The following is a 17,476-nucleotide window of genomic DNA, read 5'->3' on the forward strand; positions in this document are numbered from 1 at the left end:
TTTAAAAGTAAATTTTCATTGCATTTTTTCTTAAATAAAAACTTTTTTTTAATTAAAAGAAAAAATACCCAAGTATTTTTACTAAGTACATTTTCAAATGTACACTTTTAAAATGAAAATGTTTTGTTTATGAAATAGCTTCTAAAAATTCTCACAGAATAGACCAAATTTCCTGAGCACTAAGGTAACTGAACAATCACTTAGGGTTTTTTTAAAGCCCTATACTCAAGATTATACAAAATGAATAAACCATATACAATTTCAGAGAAAATCATACACAAATAAAGACTATCAGAAAATGACAAAATGTAAACAGCAACCCACTCCAGTATTCTTGCCTGGAGAATTCCATGGACAGAGGTGCCTGGCGGGCTCCATAGGGCAAAGTTAAGTCCATGGGGTCACAAAGAGTCAGACACGACTGAGCAACTACAGAAAACACCAGTATGTCAAATTATAAGATAAATTAAAATATATACTCAAGTGAAAATTCACAGGCTTAAAATAATTGAAATTATTCCAAGTTAAATTAAATAAATTAAGCATTCCACATAAGAAATTAGAAACAACAGAAGCCAATACAAATCTAAGGAAAATATAAGGGAAAAAAGCAGGAAATTCAGTGATTAGAATATAATTAATAAGAAAAAGTAAATCAGTAAGTATGACATTGATTATTTGTAATAAATTTTTTAAACAATTCATCAAAAAGAGAAGAGATAATAAAATGAATATTTAGCAATTTTTAAATACAATAATGTATGTGTGTACACATATGCACATATACAGTAATAATTTTGAACACAGTGAACGATACTATTTCTGGGAATAGTTAAAATCTTTTACACTGATTTAAGAAATACAAAAAAAAAAAAACACCAATAATTTAAATGAAACTGAAAATCTTCATAAAAATGTAATCAAATTACTTCCTAAAAAAGGATACTGGAAGAGGTTGTACAGTAAGAAAAAACAAGGATCCTCTGATATATTGCATGCATGCATGCTAAGCAGCTTCACCATGTCCATCTCGTTTGACCCTACGGACTGTAGCCTGCCAGGCTACTCTGTCCATGGGATTCTCCAGGCAAGAATACTGGTATGGATTGCCATGCCCTCCTCCAGGAAATCTTCCCGACCCAGGGGTTGAACCCATGACTCTTGCGTCTCCTACACTGGCAGGGAGGTTCTTTACCACTAGCGCCACCTGGGAAGACCTGACACATTAACTTTTCATTTATTGAAATATTACTGCATTCTTCCTACATGCCAGGTATTATATAAGTTTAAAAAAAAAAAAGGCAAGAAAAACACAGCCCTTGCCTTTATGGCTTGTACCACACAGTTCTTCAATACAGTTCAGGAGAAGAGCATACTGAGAGAGCAGCTGGAGAAGATTCTGGAACCTTTCTTATTAGATACTATAACTGACATTCATATAATTAACATATTTTCAAGTATTAAATAATTTTTGCATTCTCTGGATTCTTAGCCTTTTTTCTCCCTACATGAGATTTAATGCCTTCAGGTGAAAAACAGAAGTACTGATATAAGATAGCAGGTAGTTATAAACATTAATAAGACATTTTTCACCTGAAAAGAGACTGTATTCTACAAATTGACAGACGATCCAAGTAGAATATTTCAAACCAGTTTTTAAGTTTTAATTCAGTTTATTATTTTATTTATGATTTTTACCAGGTACATCATAACATTACTAACACATATAATTCTGAATATATATCATGTTTGGGGGGGATGTGTCAAAACATGTTAGAAGGATGGATGGATGGATGGAAGGAAGGAAGCAGAAAAACAGAAGGAGACAAAGACTGAAAATCCAACTTCTATATTTCAAAAATCGAATTATATGAAAATGGATAACCAAGTAGAAAAGAATGAAGTTCGACACTTTACATCAAATACAAAAATTAACTCAAAATGGATTTAAGACCTAAACCTAAGACCTGAAACTATAAAATTTCTACAAGAAAACACAGAGAAAAGGCTTCATAACACTGGATTTGGCAATGACTTTTTTTGGGATATGCCATGAAAAGCACAGGTAACAAAAGCAAAAACAGACAAATGGGACTACATCAAACTTAAAAATATCTATGCAGCAAAGAAAATAATCAACACAATTAAAAGGGAACCCTATGGAATGAGAGAAAATATTTTTAAGCTGTGTATGGGATAAGGGGGTAATACGCAGAATACCTAAGAAACTCGTAAAACTCAACAACAATAAAAAAATCCAATTAAAGATGGGCAAAGAATTGAAGACATTTCTCCAAAGCAGATATACAAATAGCTAACAAGCATATACAAAGATGTTCAATAGCATTAAATTGCATAGAAATACAAATCAAAACTATAGTGAGTTATCACCTCACACTATTAGGATGGCCCCAATAAAAACATAAAAACAGCAAATAACAAGCGTTGGTAAGGATGCAGAGAAATTGTGTGCTATTGGTGGGAATGTCAAATGGTACACCACAAGGAAACAGTATGGATGTCCCTCAAAAAATTAAAAACAGGATTACCATATGATCCAGAAACCCCATTTCGGGGTATATGTCCAAAAATAATGAAAATACGATCTTGAAGAGATATTTGCCCACCCATGTTCATTGTGACATTATTCATAATAGGCAACAGGTAGAAAATCTATATGTTTGTGGATGAATGGATAAAGAAAATATAGTACACACATAAAATGTGGTATTATTCAGCCTTAAATGAGAAGGAAATCCCGTCATATGCTACATTGTGGATGAATCTTGAGGACGTTACGCCAAGTAAAATAAGCCAGTTACCAAGAAATAAATACTGCACGGTTCCACTTATGTGAGTTATCTAAAGTAGTCAAACTCATAGAAACAGAAAGCAGAATGCCAGCTGCGAGGGTGGAGCAGGAGGAAACAGGGAGTTGCTCTTCAGGAGAAAAAGGGTCAGTTTTGTGAGATGAAAAAATTCTAGCGACAAGGTACATATGGTTAACACTACTGTACTGTACACTTGTAAATGGTTAAGACGGTAAATTTTATGTCTTTTACTTCAACAAAAAACACATTAAATAATATTTAAAAGAAAAATGTAAACGTATTTTTATAAGTGTTGTATTAGAAGTTTTTGAATGTTTTGTATAGCAGACAGTTGTCTACAGGAGTTTAGAAGGCTTGCAAAGGTTACTTCCCTTACACAACTAGTGATTCAAATTTTAAATCTTCATACCTCGTATGTTATCTTCAAACTTGATTGTAATAAAATTGGAGTAAAGTTGGGATGAACTTCCGCAGTGAGCCAAAGACGAAAGGTATCTTTAGGTTGAAGAGTATTCAATTCCTTGTTTTAAAAAACAGGAATAAAATTCTACTTAAATACACACACGAATTTACATTTTATAAATAAATATACTATTAATAAGTAATTATCTTAATTAAATCTTTCTGTGACATTCTGATATGTTTCTTAATGTTCTGATTATATTCCCTTTAAATTTTCATCTTGTCTGTTACTAGCTCAGTGTAATAGGTAAGAACTTGGATCTAGAACTGGGCGAACTGGATTGAAATCCAAATTCTGCCACTTACTTGCTGTGTGACTTTGGGGGATTCTTTGATTTACACTCTCTAAACAAAGATAATAACAGTACCTACCCTCATAGGATGGTGTAAAATACTTAAAATAGTGCCCAACACAGAGTAAATACAAAATAAATATTATTTGCAATCACTACGCCTAAACTACAAGCTATATTCAGGCCTTCAAGTCCTTACTGCTTCCATTCACACTTCCACAAATTTATATTATGATATCAATTCCTTTTCAGTACAATTTTTAGTATACCCTATTGCCTATAATAACTTGGAGAAGGAAATGGCAACCCACTCCAGTGTTCTTGCCTGGAGAATCCCAGGGACGGGGGAGCCTGGTGGGCTGCCGTCTATGGGGTCACACGGAGTTGGACACGACTGAAGTGACTTAGCAGCAGCAGCAGCATTGCCTATAATACTCAAAATTCACCACTCAAATTCACTCAAATTCTTCTGCCTGTGCTGTATGCTTTAGTCACTTATTCAAATATTTGTCTGTGTCTTTATTCCTCAGATTCTTTCTGGCCCATAGATGAATTTTTAAATAACCTATAATTTATATCCATACAATTCATCCAAACTTCCCAAAAGAACAGCAAAATATTTAAATAAATTTTTTTAACTTTTACAATATAATCTACCCTATATATGCTGCAAAAACTTATGCAGCTCAATACAAGGAAACCAAACAACCCAATCAAAAAGTGGAAGAACTAAACAAACATTTCTCCAAAGAAGACATAGAGATGGCCAACAAACACATGAAAAGATGCTCATATCACTCATTATTAGAGAAATGCAAATCAAAACCACAATGAGGTATCACCTCTCATCATTTAGAATGGACATCATCAAAAAAATCTACAAAAATAAATACTGGAGAGGGTGTGGGGAAAAGGCAATGCTCTTGCACTGTTGGTGGGAATGTAAAGTGATACAGTCACTATGGATTTTAAGGAATCTCCATATTGTTCTCCATAGGGAAAACTACCATATGACCTGGCAATTCCACTACTGTGCATACACCCTGAGAAAACCGTAATTGAAAAAGACACATCTACACCAATGTTCACTGAAGCACTATTTATACTAGCTAGGACATGGATAGATGTCCGCTGGCAGATGAATGGATAAAGAAGTTGTGGTACATAAACACAATGGAATATTACTCAGCCATAAAAAAGGAACGCAACTGAGTCAGTTCCAGTGAGGTGGCTGAATCTAGAGCCCATTATACAGAGTGAAGTTAGAAAGAGAAAAACACCTTTTGTATATTAATACATATATACAGAATCTAGAAAAATGGTACTGATGAACCTATTTGCAGGGCAGGAATAGAGATGCAGACATAGAGAAGAGACTCTGGACATAGCAGGGGAAGGAGAAGGTGGGACAGATTGACAAGAGTACCACTGTCATAGATACACAACCACGTGTAAAACAGGTAGCTAGTGGGAAGCTGCTGTATACACAGGGAGCTCAACCCAGTGCTCTGTAACAACCAAGAGAGATGGGGCAGGGTGTGGGTGGGGGAGAGGTTAGGGGTGGGGAGGTGGGGCGGGGCTTATGAGGGGTGCCTGATTCATGTTGTTGTATGGCAGAAGCCAACACAATACAGTGATACAGTCATTCTCCAATTAAAAATAAATGAAAAACAACAAAACAAAATCAGGAACAGACTCACAGAAATAAAGAATCAGACCTGTGGTTGCCAAGGGGGAGGGAGAGAGAGAGAGATGGATGGGGACTTTGGGGCCAGTGTATGCAAACTACTGTATTTAGAATGGATAACCCACCATGGGCCCACCATACAGCACAGGGAACTGTATCTAACCCCCAGGATTAAACCATGGTGGAATGCATGCATGGAACTGACTCCCTCTGCTGTACAGCAGAGACCAGCACACGTGGATAAACACCAATGCAATACTGTAAAACAGTTATCCTTCAATTAAAAATAAATAAAGTTTAAGAAGAAATTAGCACCACACTGTAAATCAACTGTACTCCAGTTTTTTTACTTGTCTGCAGAATAAAAAAAAGTTCCAATTAAGATTTACTTACAAAATTATAACTGCAATTGTATTTTACATAGATTAATAGCTATCAATCTATTATTTGGAACAGAAAGCAGGATTCAAGTATTCACAATATATGTTTTAAAATATATATCATTCATCACACATGAATTCTATATTTTATACATTAGTGTTACAGAAACCTGCAGGAATTACTTGAATATTTATATATACTTTCTTTTGACTATAAATAATGAGTTATCATGGTCTATCACTTCATTGACTCAATCATTAACTCATTCATCAAAGATTTATTTAATCTACATATTTAACTACCTATTTTATCTAAATACATATTTTACATAGTTTTAGCTACCTTTTAACTACCTATTTTATGTAGTTGCCAATTTATTTTCAACACATTATACAAATTTTCAACATATTACAACTTGGCTACGGCCTCCCACTCTGTTCTGCTTGGCTCTATTCCTCCTGCCAGATTCATTGATCAATTAATTAATTATTAACAAGCTCCTTTGATTCTGTGTCCTAGGACAAAAATTCTAAACACTTGTGCAGGACTTCCAGGGTACTCCATAACCTCGCCCCTCCCTAACCATCTAACTCTATTGTCCCACAGCACCCTGCTTGGCCTTCCAGTACAGTTAAGGACATCTTCATTCTTTGTACTAGGAAGGCCCATTCCTGCCATTATGTTTCTACTTGTGCTGCTAGAATCAAGCACAAACTTTCTCCCCCTACATTCAGCTAAATCCCATATGGCCATCAAGAAACATCCTGTCTTAGGAGTCATCTCTAACTACCCAAGACCATATTCATCTTTCTTTAAAAAGTCCTAGACTTAATTACAGGTTTGCATTTGAAACCGATCTATCAATTTGTTCTGTCTTATTTTCATGCTGGCGCCATTTTAGTTAAATAAAATGAACTGCTTAGTTAAATGAAATGTTTATTTAGTTAAATAAATATTAAAAATTAATATCAAAAAATAATATTAAATAAATATTTAGTTAAATAAAATGCAAACTGCTTCAGTTTACACCCCAGCTTCCTCAGCAGCAAGGAAGTTCCTCAGTTCCCTCTGACTCCTCTATGTCTTTTCTCCCTATACAGACACAATAAAACAAAAGCATAAAGAGAATTTAATTTTAAAAACAGTCGTCTACAATTCTTTAAAGCATTTCCCTAATTTTCATCTGAAAGATTTCTCCAGGCCTCCCTTCAGTCCTGATTAATTTTTTGACTCTTCCTAAATGCCTTTTAAAAAGTAGACTTTTATAGATTTTTCACTAAAAAAATCCATTCTGGTTTGTACAAATGTACATATATTAAAGAAAATATAGATTTTAAATGATTCCCCATCAAATACTAATTTCTTCAAAAACATCATAAGTAATGCACAACATATTGTAATACTGTTGTTCCCTGGAGACTTCTGAATTTAGTATGTGAGATACTATCTGTGCCACACTGATCTGAATCTACCTTTTCCAGAACTGGCAGCCAAGATACCACAAGATGCAAGTTCTTCAAACAGAGCCAGTCTCCATTGTGGGCACATTCTTTTAGCATTTGAACCGCTAAATCAGCTTGACCTTGACCCATGGCAATCTGCAAAATAAAAACAAATAAAAAAATAATAATAATTCTGACAACATGTTGGAGCATAAGAGTTTCAAATTATCCTGCCATACATACTGAACTAACTCAAGTACTGTAATAAGGCTTCTAAATTTTTACTAAGAATACCAGGCTCTGTTGCTGTTTACAATTGTCTTGCTTTTGTCCTTATATCAATGGCAGATTTATAATGTTCTTCTGTTTCATAGAGATACTATCATTACAAGTTTCCAAGTTACAGAATAAAGAAGTATTCAACAGTGTTTTTGTTCCCCATCTCACTATTTCCTGCAGTTCTTACTCTGAAACATGGGCCTTTAAAAAATAATAATTTTTATGACTGTTGTTGAACTCTTTGAGGGATTAAACATTAACAATACCACTTCTTTGAATTTATTTTCTCTAAAAACACTTTCTCCAACATTGCACATATTTGGCTGTCAAGCTACTTGGTCTATTGAACTGTGTAACTTCCCAAGCCCTTCATCACCAAGAAAATCCTAATATGTTGTTGGGCCCCAAGACTCTACATTTAACCCTGTTTTTCTATTCATTTTTAGAGAGAGGAGGCAAAAAGAGGAGGGAGAGAGAGAACATGAGCAGAGAGGGGAGAAAAAGAGGAGAAGGGAGAGAAGGGAAGAAAGGCAAACCTGATCTCACTGGAATTCCACTCCAGCATTTCTGATCCCTGTCATCTGTCTGCACAGAGGACGCTGATGCAGTATGACAGGCCACTTTATAAACCAGAAAACTTCCAAGGAGAAGCCAAAAGACCCCAGAAAATAGGTTCAGTGTGTAAGATGCCTATACCTGAATGAACAGGTGACTGCCTGGGGGCTCAGGCAGTAAAGAGCCTGCCTGCAGTGCACGAGTCCCAGGTTCAACCCCTCAGGAAGGTCCCCTGGAGAAGGAAAGGGCAACCCACGCCAGTATTCTTGCCTGGAGAATCCCATGGACGGAGGGGCCTGGGTGCTACAGTCCATGGGGTCACAGAGTTGGACACGACTGAGTGACTAACACCAAGTCTAAGATTCTTTAAAAAGTTTTAGTCAAGAATCTAAAGTGGCTACATGTTTAAACTCCTCAATATGTTTTTTTATGGATAATTTATGTAATACTTATGTATCAGCACAGCTGTGTCTGTCTTTGTATATATGACAGATATATACATATGTATATATATATGTATTGAGAGTCCGAGCTCAAATATTTTATTGAGTATGTGGTCAAAACACTTTGAAGAGAATTGTTACAGATTACTTCAAACCACAGTGATTTCCCTTTACATAAAAAATACAAGACAGCCTTTCATTGTTTCTTAGATGACTTTCATAAGTATTGATTTTGTTTCTCAATTAGACTATAAAGTCTTAGAGAGTGGGAACCATGTGTCTTAATTCATTGCATACTAAAGCAGGTAACACGGAGAAGGCAATGGCAAGCCACTCCAGTACTCTTGCCTAGAAAATCCCATGGATAGCAGAGCCTGGTAGGCTGCAGTCCGTGGGGTCGCTAAGGGTCAGACACGACTGAGCGACTTTACTTTCACTTTTCACTTTCACACATTTGAGAAGGAAATGGCAACCCACTCCAGGGTTCTTGCCTGGAGAATCCCAGGGAAGGGGGAGCCTGGTGGGCTTCCGTCTATGGGGTCACACAGAGTCGGACACGACTGATGTGACTTAGCAGCAAAGCAGGTAACAAACCATGTGATAAATACTAATATATATTTCTTTTTAATTTTCAAGATCTAACCCAGAACTAAGCAAATAGAAAGGATAAAACAAACACTGTTTGAACTACTTAGATGCACATATTAGTTTGCCATTATTAAAATACAAAAATCCCCAAACGGAAGGCATGTACAAGAAAATCAGAGGGGAAAAAAAAAAATTTTGCCGAACTGAAATGGTAGATAAAAAGAGGAACTCAAAATTTTCTATAAGGCATAAACTGTGTGGGAACAGCTTAAAGGTTCATGAAATCTTAGAAGAAAACATTTAGCATAATAAAAAACATTTAAAAAGCACAACAGGAAAGTGTCAGGAAGATGGTTAACCCCCACATAAAAAAGTAAGACACACTAGAGTTTCTTGAAATAAATTATTTTTTACATTAAGATTACTATTCTTAGCATATATATTCAGCATAACAATAAAATTTTTAAAGTAACAGGAGATTTATGAATAACTATATCTGTATTTAAAGGTTTTACAGTAATAAAATTGTGCAACACAAAACTCTAGAAATTTACATAGTTAAACTTACAATGAGTGTAAGCGGTTTTATCTTTTTGCCAAAATCAGAGCTAAGAGATACAGCCTGTAGAACAGAGCTCCCTTTCCCCAAGACATTTCGCTGACACCTGAATACTGTCCTGATGAATAATGCACTGTAACCAGGACTAAAGGAAACTCCCTAGAGTCAGCGCACGCCTCAGTGCAGCGAAGCCAAACTCGCTGCTACTCTGCTATCGTCCACTTACATTCCTCATAACACTCTCTCTTTTCAATCTGTGGTTTCTTTTAAAGTAGTTTGCTTTCTTAATCATTATTAATTAGTTTCCCAATGAAAAAGATTTATATTTTGACGTCAAAAATTGAGGGTAAATTAATACACTTTAAAATGTGTATGCAAACTGAACTGAAAAAAGGTGCTAATCTGAATAAACTAAAACTAAAACTCAGAAATTTGGCTCAGGACAAAATCACATTATATTAGACAAGTTTATTATCTTATTAGAATTCTGGAGTTCATAATCCCACTAACCTATTGCTCTAAGGTGATACTACAAGGGCTGTTCTTTCCAGGGGCTGTAGGAGAGACTCCTTTTCTACCGTCTACATTTCTTTGCTTGTGGCCCCTTCCACCATCTTCAAAGCCAGCAGCACAGCATCTCCTCACCTCTTGACATACGCCTCATCTCATCTGCCTCTTCCACCTTCATTCTGCCTCTTCTACCTCCTTCTTAAAAGCACCTTTATGATTATATTAGGCTCAACTGAATAATCTCGGATAACCTCTCCATCTCAAAATACTTATTTGCAAAGTTCTTTCTTTCACGTAAAATAACAAATTCATGGGTTCTGGGGATCAGAATGTGGACAATTTTCAGGGACATTAGTTGCCCTACCATAAAAACAAAAAACTGTTTTATTAATACAGTCAAGTATTCCAGTATTCTTGTCTGGAAAATTCCATGGACAGAGAAGCCTGGCAGGCTACAGTCCGTGGAGTCACAAATAGGAAGACACAACTGACTGACTGAAAGCACACACAAAGAGCCATACACACACACACAAAAGGAGGACACAACTGATCGAATAAAAGCACACACGAAGACATACACACACAAAGAGGAGGACACAACTGACAAAGAGGAGTACACAGAGGACACAACTGATCGAATGAGAGCACACACACACACACACACAGCAGGAAGATCAATAGCTGGAACAGAAACAGCAGAGTAATGTGCACTGACCTGGTGATAACACTCTCCACTTCTCTCAGCATTTGCAAGCTCTTGGAGTTCCTGAGACGGATCAGCACCCGGGGAAATGATTATCAAGATGGGTTCAATTTCCAGCGTCTCCTTGTACAAACGTTTGAGATTTAGAGGAGGTGGGGACAACTCTTTTAGTCCTAAAAGATATATTAAACGCAGTAAAAACAAAAAAAAAAAGCAATGTGAACCAGAAGAAGTCTATTAAGACTAATTACATGAAACAGAGAATAACTAGGTGAACTACAATCCCATACATATTAAAGTTTTTTCACTCTAAAATCATTCACAGACTAGTAAGAGCTAACATTTATTGAATGCTTCAAGTGCTAGGCATTTATCTAAATGCTCGGTATCGATGATATCATCTAAGCCTAATAACAACGTTAAGGAGTAGGAACTCTAATTACCACACTCAGCAGATGAAGAAGCACACAATCAGCATTGTGTTCATATATAATTCTCTCCCTATAAGAGAAGACTGAACCCAACAATCTTTCTATACAGGTTTCCATTCATTTATATGATAACTGAGTGCCTATTCTGTGCCACAGATTTGGGGAATCAAAATTCCACAAGATCTGATAAATAATATGACTGTCATGATAAAGAATAAAAAAATTATTTCTTATGTCCATGCATTAAGAGGGAACAAAAAGTTGTACAGAATGAAAAAATGCTTAGTCTGGAGACACAAACATATAGGTCTCAGTTTATGATCATTAGCTAAGTGACACTATGCAAATCACTAAAATGTGTTATGCCTTGATTTCCTCACTTGTAAAACAGGGATACAATTCATAGGTCATTTGGAGGCAAAACAGGATACAAAATAAAAACCGATTCCATTTACTCATCATCTACTCTATGCTAAGCACACTCAAGGAAACTGAATGCCTTCCCAAAGACCACCCAGTTGCTAACTAACTGTACTCAAGATAATTCATCTGTTCTTTTTTCTATTCTGAAGCTTTTCAAAAAATATAAAGTACCATACACATAAGACCTCTTCTGCTAAAATTTTAATGTTTCCATTACTGTATTTAGTAAAAGCTAAGCTAAACATTTAGGGGCGGGAGGAGAAGGGGACGACAGAGAATGAGATGGCTGGATGGCATCACCGACTCTGTGGACATGAGTTTGAGTGAACTCTGGGAGTTGGCGATGGACAGGGAGGCCTGGCGTGCTGTGATTCATGGGGTCACGGAGAGTCGGACACGACTGAGCAACTGAACTGAACTGAACTGAAGCTAAACATTGGAGGGACTGATGCTAAAGCTGAAACTCCAATACTTCGGCCACCTCATGCGACGAGTTGACTCACTGGAAAAGACTCTGATGCTGGGAAGGATTGGGGGCAGGAGGAGAAGGGGACGACAGAGAATGAGATGGCTGGATGGCATCACCGACTTGATGGACATGAGTTTAAGTGAACTCCAGGAGTTGGTGATGGACAGGGAGGCCTGGTGTGCTGTGATTCATGGGGTCGCAAAGAGTCAGACATGACTGAGCGACTGAACTGAACTGAACTGAACTGAAGCTAAACACAACCGACTTTAAATAAACAATATACATGTCTGAACTGAGCTAAAAAGACTGTGACACAGAGTTTAAAAATAGAGGATTAGAGTGTAATAGAGTGAGTACAAAGAAAGGAAGGCTTCCTTCTCCTTCTGCTGTAGAAAGGAGCAGATAGTACTGCACCTCAGAAATCCTAAAGATAGGGAAAAGACATTAATAAGGCCTTCTGCAATGATCGCTTTAAAATATGAATCTGATGCCACCAAAATGGGCTCAAACAGGCATTTCTAGATGACCACCCTGAAAAAACAAATTTCACACCAAAGCTACTCCCCTCTAGTCTTCACAACAGAGACCAATAACATTAAGGAAGGATTCTCAAAGGCATAAATATTCCTAATACTCGGTGAAATTTACCCTAAAAATGGGTCAATTGCTTCTAGAGGTGTATTTTATGAATTTTGCTGCTAACTAAATTTAAATTGGTAACATTCATCCTTCCTAATAGAAAAGAATTCTTATACACTTGTAGTAATGTAATAAGCATAGCACTTTTATCTATTCAAATATTCCTTTACTTATTCATAAACTCTCATAAGCACTCTAGGACAAACAAGTGTATTGTGATATGATAAAATGCTTCAAAAGTCTTTAAAATGCATACTTCCTTTGACTCAGAAATTTAAGCTAAACTTAAGTTAAGAAATAATTCAGAATATGAATGTAGAAGTATGCAAAAGAATTTTCATTTTAGCTGTTAATTTTAGTTTTAAAACCTGACAGAAATAAATTATTTTAAAACACAGTAGTCTGAATGAGTAATTTCTGAGTTACATAACAGAAGTTACAAAAATGGTGAAGTAAAAGATAATTTACTTAAAAGCAAATTAGCACTGCTTGAAGAGAGCATCGTAAGATGCTCTTAATCCATCTCAAGTTGCTTTCTGCAACTTCCTTGGTGGTACAGTGGATAAGAATCCACCTGCCAGGGCAGGGGACAGGGGTTCAATACTTGGCTTGGGAAGATAACACATGCTTCAGGGCAACGAAGCCCATACACCTCAACTACTGAAGCCCATGCGCCCTGGAGCTGGAGCTCCGCAACAAACCCATGCACCACAATGAAGAGCGGTCCCCACTCACTGCAACTAGAGAAAGCCCTCACACAGCAGCGAAGACCCAACACAGCCAAAATAAATCAATTCAGTCAGCTCAGTTCAGTCGCTCAGTCGTGTCCAACTCTTTGCGACCCCATGGATTGCAGCGCGCCAAGTCTCCCTGTCCATCACCAACTCCCGGAGTTTACTCAAACTCATGTCCATTCAGTTGTTGATGCCATCCAACCATTTCATCCTGTCGTCCCCTTCTCCTCCCGCCTTCAATCTTTCCCAGCATCAGGGTCTTTTCCAATCAGTCAGTTCTTCGCATGAGGTGGCCAAAGTACTGGAGTTTCAGCTTCAGCATCAGTCCTTCCAATGAACACCCAAGACTGATTTCCTTTAGAATGGACTGGTTGGATCTCCTTGCAGTCCAAGGGACTCTCAAGAGTCTTCTCCAGCACCACAGTTCAAAAGCATCAATTCCTGTGCTCAGCTTTCTTTATAGTCCAACTCTCACATCCATACATGACCACTGGAGAAACCATGGCTTTAACTAGACGGGACCTTGGTTGGCAAAGGAATGTCTCTGCTTTTTAATATGCTGTCTAGGTTGGTCATACCTTTTTTTCCAAGGAGCAAGAGTGTTTTTTTAAATTTTTTATTGGAGGCTAATTATTTTACAATATTATATTGGTTGGTTTTGCCATACATTGACATTTCATGGCTGCAGTCACCATCTACAGTTTTTTGGAGTCCAAGAAAATATAGTCTGTCACTGTTTCCATTATTTCCCCATCTATTTGCCATGAAGTCATGGGACCAGATGCCATGATCTCCATCTTTTGAATGTTGAGTTTTAAGCCAGCTTTTTCACTCTCCTCTTTCACTTTCATCAAGAGTCTCTTCAGTTCTTCTTCACTTTCTGCCATAAGGGTGGTGTCATCTGCATATCTGAGGTTATTGATATTTCTCCCAGAAATCTTGATTCCAGCTTGGGCTTCAGCCAGCCCAGCATTTCACATGATGTACTCTGCATATAAGTCCAACAAGCAGGGTGACAGTATACAGCCTTGACGTACTCCTTCACCAATTTGGAATCGGTCCATTGTTCCATGCCTGGTTCTAACTGTTGCTTCTTGACTTGCATACAGATTTCTCAGGAGGCAGGTAAAGTGATCTGTATCCCCATCTCTTTAAGACTTTTGCACAGTTTGTTGTGATCCACACAGTCAAAGGCTTCAGCGTAGTCAATAAAGCAGAAGTAGATGTTTGTCTGGATTTCTCTTGCTTGTTCTACACCAACGGATGTTGGCAATCTGATCTCTGGTTCCTCTGCCTTTTCTAAATCTAGCTTGAACATCTGGAAGTTCTCGGTTCACATACTGTTGAAGCCTGACTTGGAGAATTTTGAGCATTACTTTGCTAGCATGTGAGACGAATGCAATTGTGCAGTAGTTTGAACATTCTTTGCCATTGCCTTTCTTTGGAATTGGAATGAAAACTGACCTTTTCCAGTCCTGAGGCCACTGCTGAGTTTTTCAAATTTGCTGGCATATTGAGTGCAGCACTTTCACAGCATTATCTTTTACGATTTGAAATAGCTCAGCTGGAATTCCATCACCTCCACTAGCTTTGTTTGTAGTGTTGCTTCCTAAGGCCCACTTGACTTTGCATTCCAGGATGTTTGGCTTTAGGTGAGTGACCAGACCACTGTGGTTATCTGGGTCATCAAGATCTTTTTTGTACAGTTCTTCTGTGTATTCTTGCCACCTCTCCTTAATATCTTCTGCTTCTGTTAGGTTCATACTGTTTTTGTTCTTTATTGTGCCCATCTTTGCATGAAAAGTTCTCTTGGTATGTCTAATTTTCTTGAAGTGATCTCTGGTCTTTCTCATTCTATTGTCTTCCTCTATTTCTTTGCATTGATCATTGAGGAAGGCTTTCTTATCTCTCCTTGCTGTTCTTTGGAACTTTGCATCTAGATGGGTAATTTACTGTTATGTTCTAAGGTTAGTCTCTTTCCTTAAAGTTCATTAAGCGTTCTCTGCTAGCGTCACACTGTTCTTCTGCCGCATCCTCATCTCTCTCAGCCTTCACAGAATTGAAGAGAGTTAGGGTGTCTCTTCAGATTGTTGCTGTTTAGTCACCAAGTTGTGTGGGACTCTTTGTGACCCCACGGACTACAGTTGGCCAGGCTGTCCCTAGGATTTCCCAGACAGGGATACTGGAGTGGGCTGCCTTTCCTTCTCCAGGGCGTCTTCCTGACCCAGAGACTGAACTCAAGTCTCCTGCACTGGCAGACAGGTACTTGATTCATGAACCACCAGGGAAGCCCTCTCCTGTTTAGGTTTCAGTTTAAGGGAACGTCGTGGCTGATCTGGTCTATACATACCTTTAAAACTCCCTCCATATCAGTAATAAGACTGTCTCACTTTCTTATCAACCACGTGTTCACTGGAGTAGCACTTTTTAAAAAACATTTTACTTGGTATTGGGGTATCGCTGATTAGCCGTACTGTGACAGTTTCCGGTGAACAGTGAAGGGACTCAGTCACACACACACACGCATCCATTCGCCCCCAAACCCGCACGCCATCCATTCTGCCGTGTGACACAGGGCAGAGCTGCACATGCTACACAGTATGTCCCTGCTGGTTACTCATCTTATACCCAGCGGTCTGCACATGGCAATACCAAAGTCCCTGACTAGCCAACCCTCCAGCAACCATGAGTTTGTTCTCCAAGTCTGTGAGTTGGAGGAGCACTTTTAATTTCCTTCAAGACCTGTTCCTCTGTAATCACAACTTGGCTAACTGTTTGGCACAAGAAACCGAGCTTTCAGCCTGTCTCAGCTTTGGACATGACTTCCTCACTAAGCTTAAGGAGAGACATGTGACCCTTTGCCTTGAGGCCGTTTTAGTGTTGTTAACTGAACTAACTTAAATTTGTTGTCTCGGGAAACAGGGAGGCCTGAGGAGAGGGGGAAACATCAGGGGAGAGCCGGGCATCAGAGCAGTCAGAACACACATGACAGTTATCACTCAAGTTCAATGGCTCATGTGAGTGTTATTTGGCACCTCAAAAATAATTACAAGACAAACAGCAAAAGTCACTGACACAGGTTACTATACCAAATAATAATGAAGCTTGAAATATTGTGAGAGTTACTAAAATGTAACACAGAGGCACAAATTGAACAAATGTTGTTTGAAAAATGGTGCCAAAAAACTTGCTTGACATAAGACTGACACAACCTTCAATTTGTAAAAACTATAGTATTTGCATGCATGCATGCTCAGTGGCTTCAGTTGTGTTTGACTGTGACCCTATGGACTGTAGCCCACCAGGTTCCAGGGAAGAATACTGGAGTGGATTGCCATGCCCTCCTTCAGGGTATCTTCCCTACCCAGAGATCGAACCCAGGTTTCTGACATCTCCTGCATTGGCAGGTGGGTTCTTTAACATTAGTGCCACCTGGGAAGCCAAAGTGCAATAAAAAAAAAGGTATGCCTACAGTGGGGCTTCCCAGGTGGCGCTAGGGGTAAAGAATTTGCTTGGCAATACAGGTAGACATAAGAGACAAGAGTTCAAACCCTGGGATGGGAAGATCCTTTGGAGGCAGGCACAGCAACCCACTCCAGTGTTCTTGCCTGGAGAATCCTATGGACAGAGGAGCCTGGTGGGCTACAGTCCACAGGGTAGCAAAGAGTCAAACACAACTGAAGTGACAGAGCACGCATGCATGCATGCCCATACTGCCCGAAATATGTGTTTTATTTGGAAAATACATGAAATACAGAAATTATCTTTAAAAAGTGAAAATAGTTCTCATATCATTTCTTTCTTTAACAAATGCAGACTTTAAACTCCATGAGGCAGGAATTTTATCTGTTTTTCTCAATATTTTGAATCCAGAACCAAGTATAAATGCAATTATTAAATTTTTAATGTTAAGGATAAATATATGTGCATTAATTCATTTTATACAATGAATTGTCAAAAAACTGGAACATTTTAAATTAGAGGAAAAAGTCATGAGAAATATTTTACCATTTAAGATAACACAGATGACACTCTTATTACTGGGAA

General features: G+C 37.8%; 1 protein-coding gene across 4 annotated transcripts in view; it reads right to left on the bottom strand.

Moving 5' to 3' along the window:
* The window catches only part of DYNC2H1 (dynein cytoplasmic 2 heavy chain 1), a 460,552-nt gene that overhangs the window by 178,702 nt on the left and 264,374 nt on the right, over positions 1 to 17,476 (bottom strand). For all 4 annotated transcript variants that reach the window (XM_055422858.2, XM_055422857.2, XM_055422859.2 and 1 more), the window contains exons 76-78: positions 10,746 to 10,906; positions 7,127 to 7,252; positions 3,241 to 3,351 (exon numbers count right to left, since the gene is read on the bottom strand). In XM_055422858.2, the coding sequence (XP_055278833.2) occupies positions 3,241 to 3,351; positions 7,127 to 7,252; positions 10,746 to 10,906 (398 nt within the window). The remainder of the gene's footprint in view (positions 1 to 3,240; positions 3,352 to 7,126; positions 7,253 to 10,745; positions 10,907 to 17,476) is intronic.

Source organism: Moschus berezovskii, chromosome 14 (assembly GCF_049115385.1).
Source record: "Moschus berezovskii isolate FMDL1 chromosome 14, NW_MosBer_1.0, whole genome shotgun sequence".
NCBI classification, from domain to species: domain Eukaryota; kingdom Metazoa; phylum Chordata; class Mammalia; order Artiodactyla; family Moschidae; genus Moschus; species Moschus berezovskii.